The sequence below is a fragment of the Acanthaster planci genome, linkage group LG10, assembly GCF_054643075.1.
Source record: "Acanthaster planci isolate LZ-2023a linkage group LG10, COTS_SCS, whole genome shotgun sequence".
Taxonomy (NCBI): Eukaryota; Metazoa; Echinodermata; class Asteroidea; order Valvatida; family Acanthasteridae; genus Acanthaster; species Acanthaster planci.
In genome coordinates, this window is record NC_141786.1 from 3349390 (window position 1) to 3369655 (window position 20266).

The 20266-nt window shown below is 40.0% G+C and overlaps 2 protein-coding genes across 2 annotated transcripts; both read right to left on the minus strand.

Annotated features, from left to right (window-relative positions):
- On the minus strand, positions 1–2733 carry LOC147797592 (uncharacterized). Its single transcript, XM_087142458.1, has 3 exons — positions 2721–2733; positions 2074–2235; positions 1–206 (listed from the first exon to the last, which is right to left on the minus strand). Exons 1-3 carry the CDS (start codon positions 2731–2733, stop codon positions 1–3), a joined length of 381 nt encoding a protein of 126 aa, XP_086998584.1.
- Positions 2734–5762: 3029 nt separating this feature from the next.
- On the minus strand, positions 5763–15046 carry LOC110984329 (uncharacterized). The gene is made up of 3 exons (XM_087142696.1): positions 14734–15046; positions 9512–9673; positions 5763–8716 (listed from the first exon to the last, which is right to left on the minus strand). The coding sequence occupies exons 1-3, from the start codon at positions 14963–14965 to the stop codon at positions 8412–8414; spliced, it is 699 nt and encodes a 232-aa protein (XP_086998822.1). The 5' UTR covers positions 14966–15046; the 3' UTR covers positions 5763–8411.
- Positions 15047–20266: the final 5220 nt, after the last annotated feature.

Sequence of the window (20266 nt, forward strand, 5' to 3'; positions counted from 1 at the left end):
TTATGGGCAAAACTGGTAAAATGTCCAACTGCCATGGTAAACGCGGAAGGTAGAAATTCCGACGTGCACAGGAACGGGTGATTTCATGTGGTACGCATTAGCGTCCCACTCCATGAAAGCTTCCGTCTGTCCCCCCTTGCCGACAGTCACCACGCCCCCTTTGTACTCGATCCAGAAGGGCCGACTTTCCACAGCGCTGATGATGCCTATCTCATCGTGTACAGCATCGTCTCAGAGCAACATTGCGCATATCTGTGAAGGCAGGCTCTAATTGATGATTTGGAATTTGACCATCCGCCGATTCCTACAAACAAAGTATACTGTAACAGAAGTTGAGTCTATTACTTTCTTTTTAATGACAAGCAGTTGCTCCTTTAAAGCAGGTTTTTTATATAGAGGGATTCCAATACGATGCTTTTAGTGTCGATCTGTGCACTTCCGCGTTTCAAAACGAGGCTGTATGTGTAAGCTTCAATTCCCCTTAATACGATCAGACGATTGAAAGTAAGGAGTCGACACAAAGTACATAAAGGTATGCTAAATTCAGACTTTTTCGGCTTCAACTTTTGGTGAAAGAGTCTTTCAGGATGACGCGACACGTAAAATCAAAAGAAAAAATAATGGCAAATTACCTCGAACTAACATACCTGCGATGGCCGTGTATCTTGTGCAGTGGGCGTGGTTTAAACTGAAGTAGCATCACATACGAACGAGATACTGCATGTACTGTGTCGACTCCGGGGGCGCGCGCGGCCAAGTTCAACACAGAGAGCCTCGATTACGATGCGGATATGAGCAGACGGCGCTGATGTGAAATCCCTCTATACAGTTACGGCCATGGAACGGCACGGCCCCTTTTGTTCAGTGTGTTCATAAATGCTAGTCTGGGTTGTTCGCTGCAGTCTTAAGAATTCCTTTCTGGTTTTTGTTTTATAAGCAGTTATGCTACTTTCTTTTTGAATACCTTTCACTGCAAGCTGTAAAGGTGACTGCAGCATTGTTGTGTGTGAGTGAATTTGCGGCCAGGGTGTGGTAGTGGAAGGTGATGTGTAATTTGGTCTCACATTTTCAGCACATTGGTGCCTACCCATGTTTCTATGCATCTTTTGTTATTTGAAAGGTCTTAGTTTGTGTTGCTTTACACCACCAGGGTCATTTCTTTCTTTCTTTATTTTTTGGAAGCGGTTCAATGGTCTGCGCAGTAACTACATGTACATCTATGTTCTTTTATTTCTTTTATATACAACGTGTAATTTCCTCCAATTTATAACCTAATGAGACCTTCCTTGGTGCTCTAATCATTTTTTTCTGTAGGTGAAGAAGCGCCTTTTTAACTAGTTACTGTTGATAAAAGGTACGTGGATTTCGTTTTTGTATTTCCATTGTTGCTCCGTTTTCCACCATTAAACTAAACTTACATGTAGCTCGTTTTCCCTTACTGGCGGTTGGCCTCCGATAGGTTGTCGTTACAACATTTTCTCGCTAAGTGCAAGGTCAATGTGTGAACGGAGGGTGAGTGAAATCCAAAATCTAACCCTAAAGTACAGGATTTACCCAGTATAGCGTAACCGGGCAGGAGGTTTTAAAATCAAAATTTGGACAGCAAGTTTAGATCATAAAAGCAAAAAGCACTCCCAAAACCACAAGCGACACAGAAATACAAAACCCCCTGAATTTCGAACTTGTTGGACAATAATATTACAGATAAGAGAAATGCAATCTTTTAATGCACGATATGAAAGAATCTTTTCCTGATGCCGGATAAGGGAACAACTGTGTTGGTTATAAATGTCAAGTGGAAGGGACTACTTTGACGGACTTCTCTTCATTTCATTTCATTAAGGTTTGTTAGAAATAAAAGATCAACCAGCAAATTATAAGACTATATATATAGATATATATAGATATATATATTTATACATGCAACAATATAGAAAAATTCTAAAACAATACTAACAATTCATGTATCAAAAGGTTAAACAATTGATAATAAGGGGGAAAAGAAAAACAATTGCCCTAGACAAGCTTCTGAAATAAAACAAGCTTACAATCAAAAAAGTGCATAAATATTACCTATCTCGGCAAAGATGGACCCTTTTGTTTGGCTTTCTGCCAAAGCTACCAAGGCGTCCGCGTTTGCCTTGACCGTGAATTCCAAACGAAACGGCGGGATGATTGGCCGCAGGACGAAATCAAACCTAGGTGGGCTGGCTGGCTCAGTGCTGAACGAGCAGGCTACAGCATAAACAAGAAACGAATTAATGACTCAAAGCAGACTATTGAAAACAATACATTTAAATTGATATATTCCACACGATATTGCTGTTTTTATGTGATTATGCGATGTTATTTCATGAATTCATAATTATCATTATTTATTCATGGTTTACGCTTTATTTCATTATCCATATTCTCGCAGCCATAGAGCTGAATTAAAATGGCATTGACAAAAAATCAAAACGAGAAAATTCCATGAAATTGATACATACACAAAATAATTAAAAAGTAATCAAACCTACAACTATCATATAGCACATGGCATGATGCCATAGCAAACATGCATAAGACTGTAAAACGAATAACATGACCATGTATAGAAAGGAGAATATCTGAACTTGGAAGGGGGAAAGTAGGTAGGACGGGCATGGATGGTGAGTGAATTAGACTATTTATAGATATAAAATACAAAACATGCGATGCAAAAAGTCTGTTTCAGGTACCTGAGGCCATCATTTTTCTGGGCGTCACTAGGCGGCGTAATTTCTCCTAGGTTTTGCGCTGTTATATACGGGCTCGTATTAGTGTAGTGCAACCTTAAGAAAGCTAACTGCGCCTTTGAACAAGAGTCACTGCGCTGCCGAACAGCTCTCTATACGCTGCCAAACAACTCTCATCGCGCAGTGAAACTACTCTTTACCGCGCAGTAAAACAACTCTCTCATCGCACAGTGAATCAACTCTCTCGTCGTGCAGGGAAACAACTCTCTTATTGAAGTTTAAATACGAATATTTTGGGGGGTTGCTGGATTAAACAATTTTTTTTAATAACTGGAATAAAAATGTCTTTGGGTCATTATCAACTCCCAAAGCCCAGACGATCTTATACATATGTACCAGACCGGTCAGATACATATTTCATTCTTATTAATGTAGACCTTTCAAACATGTCCTAGTCAACTTCATATTCAAATTCTGTCATTTTGTATTTCGGTGACTATTTTACATTTTGTTGTTTGTGGTTTTGTCCGTGTTTGAGGAAGAAAGCTCACTGTTGGAGCCTTTTCAATTTTGGGCATTCGCCTAAATAGTTTATTTTCTTATTTTATTTATTTTCGTATTCTTGAATTTTAGTTTTTTTATTGGTTTGTTGAAGGACAACATGCAACTAAAACAGTTTGAAGTTGGTCTAATCACACACTTTCGGGTACAATTCTAGTCCCTTCTTTTGTGGTACATATTTCTTGGTCTGTTTTGTCAACAGGTTCTTATTCAAACAACGTGTATGGTTGCTGTGCAGTCCAACATGTCTGCCAATGAAGTCTTGCTCAGAGACGTAGTCAAAAAGTTGCAATATTATCACTGTGAGATCGGAACTTGTAAAAAGTCGTTACATATTGTAAAGTTTATAGGGTTTGTTTACTCTCTTGTTAACTTTCCTTCACAACTTCTGATAGTGACGTCAATGAAATTTGTGTGTAATTTAATGACCGCTTTGGATAGCAAGAGCTAGAGAATGTGTTAGGATATACACTGCATTTTAAGCTGTTTTGAGCAGATTCTGCTCGACAATGCTTTAAACGTTGGGGCTACAGGTGAACCCCTCTCACTTTGGTCGAGTTTGGGCGGCCTGTTCTTGACACGGGTTTCTTGTTCTCGCGCTCGAACGGCGGGAACACGACTCAAGAACACTGTTCTCGGAACGGGATCACACACCACCTCCTCGTCAGCGTTTTGCAAGAACACACGGAAAAACTCGTGAGATTTTGATTTTTGAACAGCTGCAAACATGGCAACAAGTAAAGTGATGGCATACAAAGCCAGAGACTATAGGAAATTTTGAAAAAGTATCATTAATTATTCTTCATAACACAGAAATGAATGTTTCTGTTTAAACACAAAAGAATTCAGCCCATTTTTCTGAACATTAACTCTCGAATAACGTAACATGTTGCATGTTAATAGTCACTAACTGCCAGCGATAACCCGTTGTACGTTCCCAGCGTTCGAGCGGCTGAATCAAGAATAACAAATCAAGCTGGTCGTGAACATACGAGAACAAGCCACCCGAACTTAGCCTTTGTTACAACTGTGAATCCGCCCTGAACTGAAGTGCACCCCTAATCGGCGAAAAAACCGGATGGTCACAACCAAGTTCTTGCACGCATTCTGCGCGTACGCAAAGACAATACGTTCCAGAATCCGGTTCGTAAGTGTGACGTCACTTCAGTTTAAACCACGCCCACTGCAGATACACTGCACATAGAGTTACATGCATTGAGCAACTTCAGCGATCATCCAATGGGAGCCTGCAAATCGTGGCGCGTCCGCCTTTGTGACGAAGTCACTTACCGGATAAATTTGTCGCGCGTACTCAGCGTGCTCCGCGTCAAACGCGCATAAACTTGCACGGCCTTCACGGTGAGTTGGTACCAAAAGGACAATCAATTCAGTTTAACGGATAAAGTAGTAGTGTGTAATTACGGGTTATTATTAATTGCACAACGACACACTTCAAACAGGATAAATAGCGCGAGCATTCTTGAAATTTGCAAGGTTTCATGTAAAGAAGTTTCCGACAACCCCTTATGAAACTGCCTCTTCTTCCCTCCCCTTTCATTTTTCTGACACAGTTGTTTCCATATTCCTATGGCAGATTAGACAGCAAAGTTTTCTCATGCTAAGTTTAGGGAGAAGATTGTGTTATGCAATTTGAGCCAAGACCCCCCCGGATAAAGATCTCCATAAACTTGGCGAAAGATGTCACAAATTCTGCTTGGCAGTATATTTGACATAGACCCTGCGAGCCATGAATGGAACTAAGACCTACTGAAAAGCTGGAACTATGCTAATACCAACAAATTTAGGAAGATTTGGGTTTAACTACTTACAACTGCAATCTGATGTTTGCTCGACTCTATTCTTCCCACGGCATTCCTTTTCTGAAGGTAGTCAAAGTCTTGTCTCGTAGAGCGACAAAATCTTCTCTGGCTTCGGCCACTGCTAGGGCACTACATGCTGCCCCTTCGACGCTGCTTAAAAATAGACTTATCATCAGACAACGTAGAAAAACGACGCTCAAAACATAACTTGGTGTTAGCATTGTATACTGTGAATGTTAAGTATCAGCTAAGCAATTTGGAGGAGAGCGACAACTTCTGCCAGCACCGATACGGTCATTGAAATGTTGCAATATGCTCCAAGCACAGAGGGGAGTAAATATTATTTGATGTATGGATCGCCATTATACTTTGCCTTCAGTTACCCTGACAATAACGGCGCGTTTCTCGCTATGAATTGTGTATTTGCCTTGAGCAGAAGCAACTTATTGGTGAAACAGAGTCGTAGGGACACATAGCAGGCTGATTGCAAAAATGGTGTCCATTCATGTCGCGTGCTTTTCAGTAAGGCGAGTGCAGGAAACCTGGCAAGCAAAAATCGTCAAGCAAAATGAAGTCAAACCCTAGGTAAATTTCGATTAGTGACAGTATCTACACTATTTTGTCAAAGACTTTGTCCTGTAAAATCAATTTGTCATATCCATTTACATGACGATGTTTATTTGTCAATTGACAACTACCGGTAATAGATTAGTCCATCATTGAAATTAGTCCTTAACTGATTTTAATCCCTTCAGTAACTTTACCGACTGGCAGTACATCGATTTTAATTTGTTATTCCAATCTACCACTTAACAATTACAACTGAACTGAACAATTACATGCATTATTCATATTTTTGAAGGCATTTTCATCCTGATGGACTAAATACAGTAAAAACAGTTTTCTGTGAGCGTGCCGTTCTGTTCCACCATAGCAATGAATAATTTAACGGATAAAATTGTTATTAAGCTCTTGATAACATATGTCCATCAAATTGTGCCTTTGCATAATTATCTTCTAAAGTTCAAAAAGTTGAAACATTTTTAGAACTGTATAGTTCAGGCATTCCCGTTACTATTTTTAGCAATTAAAAGCGCCAGAAACAGTAGTACAGCCTTTCATGAGGAGGAAAAAATTAAGTGTAAAAACCCTATCCAGGAACAAGGACACACCATGAATTGGCATGCGGTTCCCAAAATGAATTTTTCTGCTTTAGAACGCACGGAGCAAACAAAGTTCATTGGCCGAAGCTTTGGTTACTCGTGATCCTGAGAATGCATGGAAATGCAATAAATCCACAGGTATAAGAAATTGTGATGTTACTGAGCTGAAGTCATCATCATAGGACGTTATTAAATTGAGGAGGGGGCAGACGTCAGAACGGGCATCCAGCTCCCATGCTTAAAGGTTTATTGCTATTGAACGGATCCTCATTAATTAAGTATTGCTGCCAGCCATATCTTGAAGTCGTCCTCTAATGTTAATACCAATTTAAAGCAAATGGAAATTACACAGAAATAATGAGCGAAAGACGAACATTTTGCCGGTAGACCGTGAATTCATCTAATTCAAAAGGGAAATACATGTACATGACAGCTCACCTATCGATCGGACACCTCTGAGGACGACAGTAACATGCATTGCAAACTCAATAGGGCCTTGTGGCACGTGCAGCTAGGCTCTGAGCCAGCAATTAATTCGGTAGGCAACCACCCTTTGCATCATATTCTCTGAGTTAACCATGGAGACTGCACATCAAAGAAATATCTCTTGCAAACGTAATTTCAGAAGAGGGTAAATGCTGAAGATGTGCACGACACCAAACTTTGTGTGTGCAGGTATGTTGCCAGAACTGTCAAATGATTGATACTCAATATGGCACACACTCGATTGTTATAGGTCAGCTTTGCACAGCTGCACCTGCCTGCCAGGTTAAATTTCTCGCTTGTCTAGTAAATCGGGACCCCCAAATACCCCTCACCTCGTTAGTGGGCGATAACTTTTTTCTTTTAATGTAACAAAAATGCCAGCGAGGATTGTGCTTTCCAGATATCGCTTCTTGTGTAGAGCAGCGTTAACCTGTACAGGTACGACAACCAAACTAGGAAAGCACTTAATGGAGCAACTGGAAAAAGGTGAGGAAGGCATGACCCTCCGTAACAACAACTACTCCCTCAGATTCAATGAGGAGAGACGCCAGTGGCGGGATCACCTGGTTGGTCTTCAAGTTCACGTGCGGATGCTTTGTTCCCGAATGACTTTGCTTTTTTGAAATAACATATACCATCAGTGTGTATCACGGCAGACTGCAGTGAGTCTGTTGATTTGAATCATATTGCAGCCGCTTTGCCGGTCAGCTGGCAAAGGGTACCTGTGAAGATCCACGGTGGAGCCGCTGCTGGTCGAACGAAAGAATAGACCAGTTGCATGGTTGTGGAACTAAGGCGTTTTTGCTGCGTTATTGTAGAAGGAAAGCCGCGTTTGTGAAAGTTGCCCAGAATGGCTAGACCCTCGAAACCCGAGAAAAGGTGTAAATAGTCCTTTGTCGGGCGTGTTGGAAGCAAGGCCGGATCCAAAACCTAAATTGGTGGGGAGGGGGGGCAAGCAGCGTCCCCTGTGCATATTTGCTTGAACTCATCGCACAAGTCACAATTAAGCGGCTTCTCTGAAACGATTTCCTGTAAGCAAAATAATAACTTCACTCTGACTGATTAAAAAAAGGAAATCGTCATCTTGGGGAGGGGGGGCGTGGTCCCCGTTGCCCCCCCCCCCCCCGTTTCGCCCTAGGTTAAAACACATAGTCTACGTGCTTTACGAGACTGTTGCTACGAAGATGCTAGATAAGTCTGCTATACAATGAATTCTTTTATGGGTAAATGTAGAATTTACTTTTAAAATTAATGAGAACTATGGGATTAACACGGGGTGCCCCTTATTCATACGTCGCATTGAGCAACATGGATCATTTCATTCAGCAGTTGAAATGAATCGTTCTCTTACTAACCTCATTTTTCTCTGATCTTAAAGAAATTTCAGAAGGTGCATGTGAATATGTCAGCTGATGGCCCTCGCTGTAATTTCTCTCTATAGTTTCTTCTTTTTTTGCAGGGGGAGGGAGGAACCATTAAGACCTATTACTTTACGAATGAAAAAACGTATTTGCTCTATAATGAAATTATATTTCCTTTCACCTTAGCGCTGACTTACCAATAAACTTTGTACAATGGTTGTACGATAATAATGAGGCTTATTTTATCTAAGGAACGGTAACGAGACACATGTATTAATACATAGCCTTTATGATTTTGCAAATTTATGGGCAAAACTGGTAAAATATCCAGTTGCCACGGTTGTTGCGATAGGTAGAAATTCCGACGTGCACAGAAACGGGTGATTTCATGTGGTACGCGTCAGCGTCCCACTCCATGAAAGCTTCCGTCTGTCCCCCCTTGCCGACAGTCACCACGCCCCCTTTGTACTCGATCCAGAAGGGCCGACTTTCCACATCGCTGATGATGCCTGTCTCATCGTGTACAGCATCGTCTCCGAGCAACATTGGGCATATCTGTGAAAAGCAGTCTCTAATTGATGATTTGGAATTTGACCAGCCGCCGATTCCTACAAACAGAGAAGTATATTTACTCACAAAGTACAATGTCGGTGTGCGAACGGGACGTGATTGAAGTCCACAATTTAACCCAGAAGAATAAAGTTTACCTAGTGTCTGGAGATTTTAAGAGCAAAATTGAGACGTAGAGTTAAGTCATGAAAGCAAATCTGGTTAGTCGAAAGAAATGAAGGATTTAAGCATGTGCTACAGGAAAATTACCAAAACTACTGTTAGTGTGTCTTCTAACAACACATATCCCCCTGAATTCGAACTTCCAAATAATCAAGAAATTGTAAATTAGAGAAACGTCATCCTCCAATGTACAAAGGAAAGGAGAAGGACATCTTAATAGGCATAGGCACAGTGGTGGACGTTGGAACAACTGTATTCGTTCAGGTAAAGACAGGATCAGAATTTGAGACTTAATTCTATTCTTCATCTGCCTAAAGCATGCAACCATCCCTAACATTCAGCCTCACACCTCAGAAAGGCCAAAAATTACATTAACTTTGGTACCCCAAAACAAAATCCCCCCAAGAAAAAAAATGACCCACTTTGTTCTTACAGAGGACGGCAAATTCTGAACTTTTTGGGGAGTACTTTGTATGCATAATACCAATTAGTTTGCTAAGAAAAGTGGATACCAAAACCAACTATGAGCGAAAAAGTAATAAGTCAACACAAGCGTAAAAAACATGGAAAGCCCTTTCGAAATCTGAGGACAATACATGAAATAAACCTAATTATTTTGCCTCAGGCACAATTAAATCACAAATTAAAACAGAGAAGTGTGTTGGTATTACCTATCTCGGCAAAGACAGAGGCCTCCGTTTCGCTTTCTGCCAGAGCTACTATGGCGTCCGCTTTGGCCTTGACCTTGAAATTCAAACGAAACGGCGGGATGATTGGCCGCAGGACGAAATCGAACCTGTGCGGCCTAGCGGGTTCAGTGGTAAACGAGCAGGCTTCAAAATAAAAGGAGACATTACAAAGACTCAGCGAGCAGACGGTTGTTGACTCTGAGATTGCAAAGTTACATTTAGGGTGACATCTGCAGCTTCACTGCAGTTTCTAACTTTGCAGTCCCTTTAATTTATTGAATGAGCGCTCTCTCTTTGTGTAATAATGGAAGTCACTCCATGCGGACGCTCCAAATCCGAGACATGCATCATCAGAAACTCCGTGAAAACTATCCACCTCGAGCAGAAGCACATCCTCATTGTTTGAAAAACACTGTATTGGTTTGGACCGTTCATTTTGTTGGTAGCGATGCGACCCTAACGCATGCATTTCCTAGTTCGTGAACCAGCGGGGATCAGTTCCAACCAAAGGAGGGCAAGTTTGGGCGCGAACTATAGTTCGACCGGTAGTCAGATGCTTTTTAACGATGGGCGTGCGCAATTCTGTTACACTCAAACGACCCTTGTTGGTCAATTTTTTTTAAATCTCATCGTTTAATACTCACGTTTCACTGTTTGCTGCGATTCTCGCAGCGTACATGGTCATTGAAATCTCGTACAGTTATTTTAATGCGAATGGTTCCCTCTGCAATGATAAATGAAATCGGCTATTGATAACCAGCGGTGCGACTGTGCCATTGGGCCTTGTCCCAAATGGCCGACTAGATAGTCCAAGGAAGTGACTAGATACTAACCCGTGAAACCTGGTCTGCTATTTTTTTCAAGACTCTTAGAGGGTTTTCGCTTGGACTCTCTTTCTGCATCAATTGAAAAAAGAAATCCCAAACACAATGATAAAAATGGTAAATTGAATAGCACACATGGGTCGGATTCGAACCAGGGACTATGAATCTGTAGTTCAAGTCACTACCAACTAAGCTATCGAAGCGACTTAATGGAATACCGTTTTTGAAATGTCTTAAATAGTGTACTGCATTGTCCCCTCTTCATGAATCATGGTACCCCAGCTACTGAAAAAAGTAGCACACCAGGTTTCACAGGCTAGTATTAAGTCGCTTCCATAGTCCAAACCATTCGTCGTTTGGGCGTTAGTCGAACTATAGTTAACTGTAGTCGTCGCTCGAACCTACCCGAAGCTTCTGTTGTTTAGAAAATAGCGCCCTCTCTTGATCCAGCTTGAGGTCCATAAATAAAGGACAAAGTGAAAACCTAATAAAGCAGATTATACTTTGACCCAGCTGTATGGACATCGTTAAGCATTCTATGGGTCTGTTGTAATGTACACACAAAAAAATCAACATTTTAAAAGAGCCACATGTGGCCCAGACTTGCGTAATTACATGTTTGAGGACCGTATAGCTGTTTCCTTTCTATTAGATAATCAGTCAGTTATTCAAAGCTATTTAAAAATCTGAAATCTATGATTTTAGAAAATTGTGTAACTACAAACTTGCACTAAAGCAATTTGAAATCCATCATGTTTCTAGAATGCACATGCACTACCTGCGTTATAAATAGCCAATTTAATCTTATAACACATATGAAACGACTTGATTTTCGTATTCAGTCAATTGCCCTCGAATTGCTTTGAACTTGATAATTTCTCAGAACTCAATGTGTGTTAATGCGTGGGTAAAAAAAGGATGGTTGCTGGATAGCGCATTGACTACAGACTGTGGACTGGACTCAAATTAGTAACACAGACTATTGAAAACAATGCTATTATACCGAGATACTGCACATGAAATTGCTGTTTTGAATCTTGCTTTTATGCAGTGTCTGTCTATTCACAAATATCAAAGACAGTTTTACCCATTCCTGTCCATCAAGGTCGGTCTAAAACGGTTGATAAATCAACAGCGAGTAACAAAAGTAGGCACAAACAATGACAAATGTGTACATGTATTTCTACTTCAGTGCTAGATTACACTCGATGATTTGTATGACGGCGGAGTGTTGAAATAAATTATATCATTTTTAGGAAAGAAGCTACATATTCCCCTCTCCCACGCACATGCCGATGGGTTTTGAAGATCAAAGAAATTCAGTACAACGGACAAAATACGCTTTAGCCATTTTTAAATGTGATTTAAGATCATAAGAGAAATAATAAACGGAATCTTCTGGCGTATTTTTGACCCGTTGACCAGATCTATTTTGATGCGACGTAATAGAAGCCCAGGAATTTTTTGAGTGAGGGAATTACGTTAAAAACATTATGATTGAATTGTGATTTAGAACTGTTACAAGGAGCAACAAATGTAACCTTCTTAACCAAAGCAAGGTACAATATTACCAGGACCGATTGTTGACTTTCTCTGTTAGGTCTCATCGAGCATTGGAATTTATGGCTTCTAACTTGCTGAATTCTGTTAATAAAACCTCCAACTCCAGGTCTGTTATTTGGCACAGAAGCAACAGCGATAATTATTTAGACTGGAGCGCGAAGTGTGTTCTCTGTCTTGAGGTGTTTGGGGAGAAGACAAATCATGCTATGGAGGCAATAGCTTGTGAAATTGAATAGAAAATTGTCCAGTGAAACAAGAAAAGCCACCCCCTTTCTGAGCAACACCATACGGCGCTCTTTCACTTATTTTGTGTCGTTTTCTAGCGGCAATGGCCAGTGAATAAGAATAGGAAGATAACAAACATAATGGATAAATGGCGACGGAATAGAATAAATCGTCACCGTTTTCACGAATAGACAAAAGTCTCGCCGGAGAGTAAAACTTAGTTTGGAGAAAATCGCATCTGAGTTGGTCTTCTTTACAAACGCTTATTTTCCCAGTAAATTGCATTCCTTTGCCTCATCCAATACTACATCCCGGGATCTTATATGACAAAAAACTGCAAAACGATGTTTACAGAAATCAATTTAATGTGTTTACTTTTTAAACAAACACGTTTTGTGTTCGTGAAAACGCTAAAATTTGAGTGATGTTTGTTTCTTCGTCAATTAAAACGGCATGGACAGTACACGTGTTTGCTATAGCGCGTGCCATGTGCAATTATTGTTGCATTTCCATAAGTGCCAGAGTCAACATTGTCTTTCGTGAAAACGGTAAAAACAAAAGTGTTGTGCCCATGGTTTTGCCCTTTACTGCTAACATATTACCTAAGGAAGACAACGTTGTTTCTTTGTGAACAGAAAGTACGGTTAATTTGAAATTTGCTCTACGGGGATCATCGTGATTTCGCTGATTTCAATGGATTTGGCAAAAAATTATTACACCAAGTAGTAGGCATTATACAGGTTGAAAAGAAAAATCAGAAATTTTAAAAGATATCGTGATTTAGGGGCAACTTTGCCTCTTCGTGAAAACGGTGAGGAAATATGTACTGATCGCCTTTGGTTCGGCTAATATCATTTCCGAAAGCCCAGCCGGTCTTACACGTTTCAGACCAGTCAGACTCATGTTTAATCCCCATTGAACACCGTCCATGCCAATTGCAACATGCATAAATAAACATTATTTTCAAGTTGATATTGCCTGTAAACTATGCTATGCTTTCTTTGCAACCCAACATGGCTGCCATAGACCTCTTCACTAATAAATTCATAATTATGCACGCTTGCGCACAAATAGCCTTAGCGGCAAGACGTGTGAGCGGGCTGTTAGTATACTGTACGTACGTAGCTTACTATTGAACTTGGTAATAGCTTGGAGTATTACCAAAAGAAATGGTATCCAGTTGTTGTGTTCGGGGTTGTACAAGACAAAGTGCAGATTACAAAGAGAAAGAGATCGGGTTCTTCCCCAAGTGCAGAAAACAGCGAATCGAATGGGTACAGTACTGGTACATGTACATTAAACATCAGTACATGTTTTTATAAATGGACAGGCTGGCTCCAAAAACACTAACATTGTAGTTTATACTACTTACAATGGAAAGGGTCCACACTAAGAAACGGCGGTCTCGTGCGCACAGGAAAAATCACGATTATAAAGTCTTTTTACAGAGCATTAAAAATTCCGCTTAGATTAGAAACTAATAGCAAAACTATTCAATGGGATTTTCTGAAGAAAAAAAATTAACATAACCAGAAAACCTGAGAGAAAATGATCATCAAAGTGGCCCGCTCACACTTCTTGCCGCCAAGGACATTTGTGCGCATGCGTGCATAATTATGAGGTCTATAAAAATCTTACTCAGTGACGAAGTGATTAGCCGAAAGTTGCAATATTTTTTTGGTGAGATCGGGAATTTTAAAAAGTACTTTCATATTATAAAATTGTAAGGGGATTTAATCCACCGCCTTTTTTTCCATGGATATACGGTTGTTTTTGTCAGAGACGATTTTGGCAGTTGAAACTTTTTGATACTTTCTCTAAGGCTCTGTCGGGTAAGATCAAGGATGCTGATGTGTCAGTGGCCTAGCTTATTGTATTTTCTTCAGTTAACTGAGGTTTACATTCATGTTTACGTGTTTACGTTCTTGTATGTGTGTGTAATTGGCCACTCAGGACAGCAAATAGTCAGTGAGTGTATTTGGGTATACATTGCATTTTGAGCTCTTTTGGACAAAATTGTGGTTCGAAACATTTGTAAACATTTCGGGGTATCGTTGCCCAAGGTGAACCCATCTCACTTTGACTCTTCACAAAAGTTACTGTGACTAGGCTAATGCTTAATTACGGTAACTACCTATCGTGCAAGGCGCTCACTTCAAAGAGGGTAGGCCTGAATAGAGCGAATTTTCTGACAGAAGTAACCTAGGTTTCTTTGAAAAGTTTCCGACATCGCCCCATTCCGACACCGCCTCTCCCCCTCCCAGTTGTTTCCACACTTTGAGGTGGATCGGTGAGCAAATTTTCTCGCTCTAAGTTTTCGTAACCAGATTTTGTGTCGCACCATATGAGTCCCCCCACGATAAATATTTTTGAAACAACATTATCAAATGCACAGACAATCGTCATTGTTTGGAGGGGATACTTTGTAATCATGAACAATGACGACAAGCGATGTTAAAGCGACTATATAAATAACATGGAATGTTTAAGCCTAAATTGAATAAATGCCTTCCGAAAGCTGGAACTGTATTGATATTGACACATTTCTTGAATAACATATTATTTTGGGAAGAATTATATAAAGCTACTTACAGCTGCTACTGAAGGCGGTCTCGGCTCTTTTTCTCCCTCGGCATTTTTTTCTGAATGCAGTGAAAGTCTTGTCACGGAGAGCGGCAAAATCCTCTCCGGCTTCGGCCACTGCTCGGGCGCTACATGCTGCCCCTTCGACGCTCCTCAAAGACAGAATTATCATCAGATAACACAGAAAAATGAGGCCCAAACCATAACTTGGCGTAAGCATACTGACAATGTTTGATTTCATGTACGTAATTCAGAGGAGAGCGGCAACTTCTGCCAGTACCGATACGGTCATTGAAATGTTGCAATACGCTCCAAGCACAGTGGAGAGTGAATTCAGTAAGTACGTACGTTATATGCGCATGATTGGATCACGTCATAATTACCAGGGCATAAGTTCCTCGTCTTTTGATATGTGAATAGGACCTGCTCCTCCTAAGTCGCAGTCGTAATGTTGCCTTCCACTGGGAAGTACACCAGGGCTGGCCGTTAGCACAAAAGCAACAATATAAATCAGTGTTATCAAAGAAAACGTACACAGCTATCATAACAAAATAATAATAGAGCCAGCTAATGGCATCAAATAAACTCCTACCAAGGGTGATATTTCGGCCAACATATGAACCATATAGAGGCTACTTGAGAGATGTCTACTGTATCGTAACCTTCTGGTTGCCCTCCAGAATCATGGGCTGATGATTATGATGGCGGTATAGCGGTTTGGGCATGTTGCCTTCATAGGTAATCTCGTTGATAAATGACTTTCCTTGGTTTCGGAGACATTTAAAAGTATTCAAAATTTTATTTGGACTCTGTATAGAGTAATTGGCTTTTTCGCAAGTTGCAAAAAAGGAATTCTTTTTGTTCTGTTTTTAGCTGGTTCGGCAGTTCAGCCGAACTAGGTATTGTAATCGTTCTGTTTTTTTTTTTTTTTTCTTTCCTTTTTTAGCTGGTTCGGCAGTTCAGCTGAACCAGGTATTGTAATCGTTCTGTTTTTTTTTCTTTCCTTTTTTAGCTGGTTCGGCAGTTTAGCCGAACCAGTATTGTAATCGGTCTTGTTTTTTTTTTTTCCTTTTTTTTTTTTTCTTCTTCTTCAGCCAACTTCTTCTACCCCTACACTTCGGCACCTAGGAAAATCAGAACAATTTCAAACTTGGAAGATAGTTGTGTGATTATCCAAGGACGGTCCTAAAAGAAATTCACAGTGATAACTGAAGTAGTATATTTATTATTGATTTTTTAAGAATTATTTTCCCCCATAGACTTTGTACACAGATTGCACACAGTTTTCGGACTGTCCTATATCAGGCTATGAGGGCGCTATTGCAGAATTACGGTCACACCTGCCTGGGCTTTCAATTGTCAAGAAACTGTCCCATATTGAACCATGGATGGCGTTGTTACACAACATAGGGTTTGTACACACATTGTCCCGCATAATGCATGAGCAGTCCTCAACTTCGACCGAGAATTACAACCAGAACGAAGAAGAAATCAGACTAAATTTTCCCTTCCGTTCGATCGCAAATATACCCAAGTATGCAAATATTAAATAATATTTCATAAGTTTTTCCCAGTTTAGACAAAAATCACGTGACATGAAATTAAAGGAGCAGTTTTCCTGCACACGTGTTTCTAGCCCATTGACTTTGTACACGTTTTTGAGCGACAATTTTGGTAACTTTGCAGTCTTTGATCGTTCCCAAAGTGATAGCCAAGGAAGACCCTGATGCAAGATTTATTGCAAAGGGATGACGTCATGATGACATCATCACCTTATTTATATTCATTTTTGAATATTTAATTTTTCCCCATAGGTTTTGTACACGTTTTTCTACTTAACACAAGTGAACAAGTAGTCTTTAACTTTGGCGCAAGATTACTATAAAAACAAGGAGAAATTGGGTACTTTACGCTCTGTTATTTTATTTGAAATATGCCTAAGAGTCCGAATATGAAGTAATATTTCATAAAAATTGTTCAATTTAAGCGCAAATCACGTGACATGAACTTAAAGGAGTAGTGTTTCTGCAAACAAGTTTATAACCCATTGACTTTGTACACGTTTTTCAGCGACAATTTCGGTAACTTTGCAGTGTTTGATCGTTCCCAAAGTAAAAGCCAACAAAGACCCTGATGCATGATTTATTTCAAAGGGATGACGTCATGATGACGTCATTGCCTTATTTTATACTCATTTTTCAATATTTTATATTTGCCCATAGGTTTTGTACACGTTTTTCTACTTAATAAAAGTGAACAAGTAGTCTTTAACTTTGGCGCAAGATTACTATCAGAACGAAGGAGAAATCGGGTACTTTACGCTCTGTTATTTTATTTGTAATATGCCTAAGAGTCTGCATATGAAGTAATGTTTCATAAAATTGTTCAGTTTAAGCGCAAATCACGTGACACAAACTTAAAAGAGCGGTGTTTCTCCAAATGGGGTTTTTTGCCCCTTAACTTTGTACACGTTTCCAAGGCACAATTTTGAACCCTTTCGGATGTTTGATCGTTTTCAAAGTGACAGCCAACAAAGATCTTGATACAGAAATTATCGTAAATAAATGACGTCATGATGACGTCGTCATGTGATTTACTCTTGTTTTTTCAATATTTATTTCAGCCCCTTGACTTTGTACACGTTTTCAAGCCAGCATTTGGGTTAGTTTGAGAGCTTTGATCAACAATACTTATCATGTTGGTAAAACAGTCCCGAAGCAGCTCTGTGTTTGTACTTGTTTACAAACACTTCTCTCTAGTTTTTTCTTCTTCTGATGATGACACAAATCCCCTACACGTTTCTTCCACCACCCACTTTAGTCCCTTGGCAACTTTGGATCTTCATCAAACGTACATCATTGAAGGACCCTTGTCTAAAGATGTGCATAGAATAATGATGTCATGATGACGTAATCAAGTGATTTATTATTGATTTTTTTCTATTTATTCAGCCCAATGACTTTGTACACGTTTTCGAGTCACTGTTTTCGTGCCTCGTCAAACTTACAGCAAGGACTAACTGTAAAACAAAGATAATTCGAAAATATTTACGTCATGATGACGCCATCACCTGATTTTTTATTTAAATTTTGAATATTTAAATATTCCGTTAAATATATAAAAATCCATATAAAATCAACCGCGGCCTCCCGCAACATTCTGTTTGCAGCAAGTGCCAGGATAAAATGTGGTCTTGAATTCGTCTCGTGTAGGTCAAATGACATGACCCTTCCTTCCGATTGAAACCGGAAGTAGGCTTATTTTAAAAGGGGTAAAAGCCGTTAAGCTTTTTCAACGGAATTAGACTGTCGGTGTTGGTGCTGGGTTGAAACCGTGGTTAACCTTGGACAGGAAGTGCTTTAGGCAAATATTGGGCTTCTTTAGTGATGACGTCATTAACAATTTCTTTTTTTTGTAACAGACACTATCGATGTTATCGAAATGTCTAAAGTTATTAACTTTGCCCGGATTCTACTTTTTTCTTTGATTATAAAAAGGGGCGTGACACTTGATGATTATTAAGTACTAAATGACGTCACTTCATGACGTATTAAGTCCTGAACCCCAAACAGGTCGGGTGATGAAGTCAATGTCAACACCAACCCCTTGCCTTGCAGATCCACCGCGGCGTCGTTTGTCGATGAATGCCAGAGTAGTTTCGAAATTTATATCACACACTATAACTTCTAGTCACAGTTAGCAAAAGTGAAATTCATTTTTGCGCCAAAATGTTTAGGATAATGCAACAGATATCATCTATAGTGGTCCTATAATCTTTTTCTTAGATTTTGCACACAGAAAATGTGAAATGTACAATCAATTACTGTTAACTGGAAATTATCAAAGAATTTCGGTTTTTTAGAGTGGGAATGATATCATATTTATGATTATGCAAATAAGGCGGTGTTTGCAGACCGATGTGAACGGAGAATACACTCTTTAAGGCCTTGTATCTCCTGAAATCTTACAAATCTTGAATAGAGTGCTTCCCTAGAATTGTTTCTCTTCTGCTTTGGGAAAACAATTAAGAAGCTCCAAAAACCTGACACATTCCCAAGAAGTACGTTGTTTCACCATGTTCTGACTGTAATGCCATCAGTGGCGTATCCGATGGAGACAGTCTTATTATGTGAATAGCCATCCGTATATTTCAGGTGAGGAACCACTCCCGCGAACACAAATTCGTCATGTTACTGTTATAAACAAAATCTAGATCTCTGCATGCATTATCCAGAAAATGTAAAGAAACAAGGTGAACGCATTTACTGCATTTCAAGATAGGCGGTTGCATTCGCTCCAAAATACGATGCTTTAGAAAACAAAGAAAGTATCTTCCGGGAAGCAATTCATTAGATTCCGGGAAGCAATTCACTAGTTGGAGTTGGAGACACTACTGTTTTATTGGCAGTTTACCAGCATTCCAATGAACCAGAAAATGACAAGCTGCGTATCAAAATGCACATAGAGGAATCCTTTCACTGGGGGAAGTAATGGTTCGCCCAGCGATTCAATCTCTCCTGGTAATGACACTCCATGCATGAATAGGACTCAGTCAGTAATTAAGTTGGGAAGTGGCCAACCTGTCACTATGGAAACAACGCAATGAAAACAGATGTTCAAGTAATTGAAGTAAAAAGGTCGTGTTTTGGCCTTGGTGGCGCTAGCAAGTCAAAACCCACCATGATTAATTTCTCCCATAGACCTAGGACTATATATTTTTATATATAGATATGTTTTCTACTCCCCAATAAATTATAAAGGTTTTAAAAGACAGTAGAAAAGAACAACAACCGACCCCGAAATTAGCTTCCAATCTCGTCCAAAAGTTACAATAAAAGGAAAAACAGCATGGGACAGAACTGCTTCTCCCTAAATTTTGGTCTTGCGCCCGCTGCTGTCGGTTGATATGTATTTTATTAATATGGTTCCAAAACTTATGGGTGCAGTGTCCCAATTCAAGGAAAATTCTCCGCCAGGCCGAGGCGTACAAAAAGTACCCCCAGAGATTGTTTCGAAAAGAGGGGTCTGTTTGGGCCAAGAAATGGTGGGATTGTGTCAGTATGGCTCAGGATCATCTCTGTAGATTCAGGGGCACCCATCTGGGGGCAAAGCAGACAAAAATGGGATTGAAAATTAGTCAGAAGAGCCCCAGGAAGGTGAGGGATGTCATTTGAAAAATGGCCGCTGGGAGGGCTTGGCAACATTCACTTTTTGGGGGGTGAGTTTGTTTGGGGCGGATAATTAAAAAATTCATTGGTTAACCTACTAAAAATTGAAAATCAAATGAAATCTGGAGGACCAAACAACACATTGATTTTTGTTTGAGAGGCCTCAGGGACTTCAGTTGCCTGCCATGGGGCTCCAAACTTGGTTGATTTTACACTATTTTCAATGGAGCTTGAATTAGTTCAGTGCACCTTTATCACCCGTAAATAGCGCCCTCCATATTAGGCCGATAACGAGCAGACTCGGTGCCTATGATTCATTCTCGTCGACCTCGACCCTAATTGAGCGAACCATTCCTGATACCGAGTTAACCATT

Coding starts and splice junctions, on each gene's coding strand:
- LOC110984329 (XM_087142696.1), bottom strand. CDS start 14,965: ATGAAATCAAACATTGTCAGTATGCTTACGCCAAGTTATGGTTTGGGC. Junction 9,674..14,733: donor GACCGCCTTCAGTAGCAGCT/GTAAGTAGCTTT, acceptor TTTATTTTGAAG/CCTGCTCGTTTACCACTGAA. Junction 8,717..9,511: donor CTCTGTCTTTGCCGAGATAG/GTAATACCAACA, acceptor CTCTGTTTGTAG/GAATCGGCGGCTGGTCAAAT.
- LOC147797592 (XM_087142458.1), bottom strand. Junction 207..2,073: donor GTCCATCTTTGCCGAGATAG/GTAATATTTATG, acceptor ACGATGAGATAG/GCATCATCAGCGCTGTGGAA.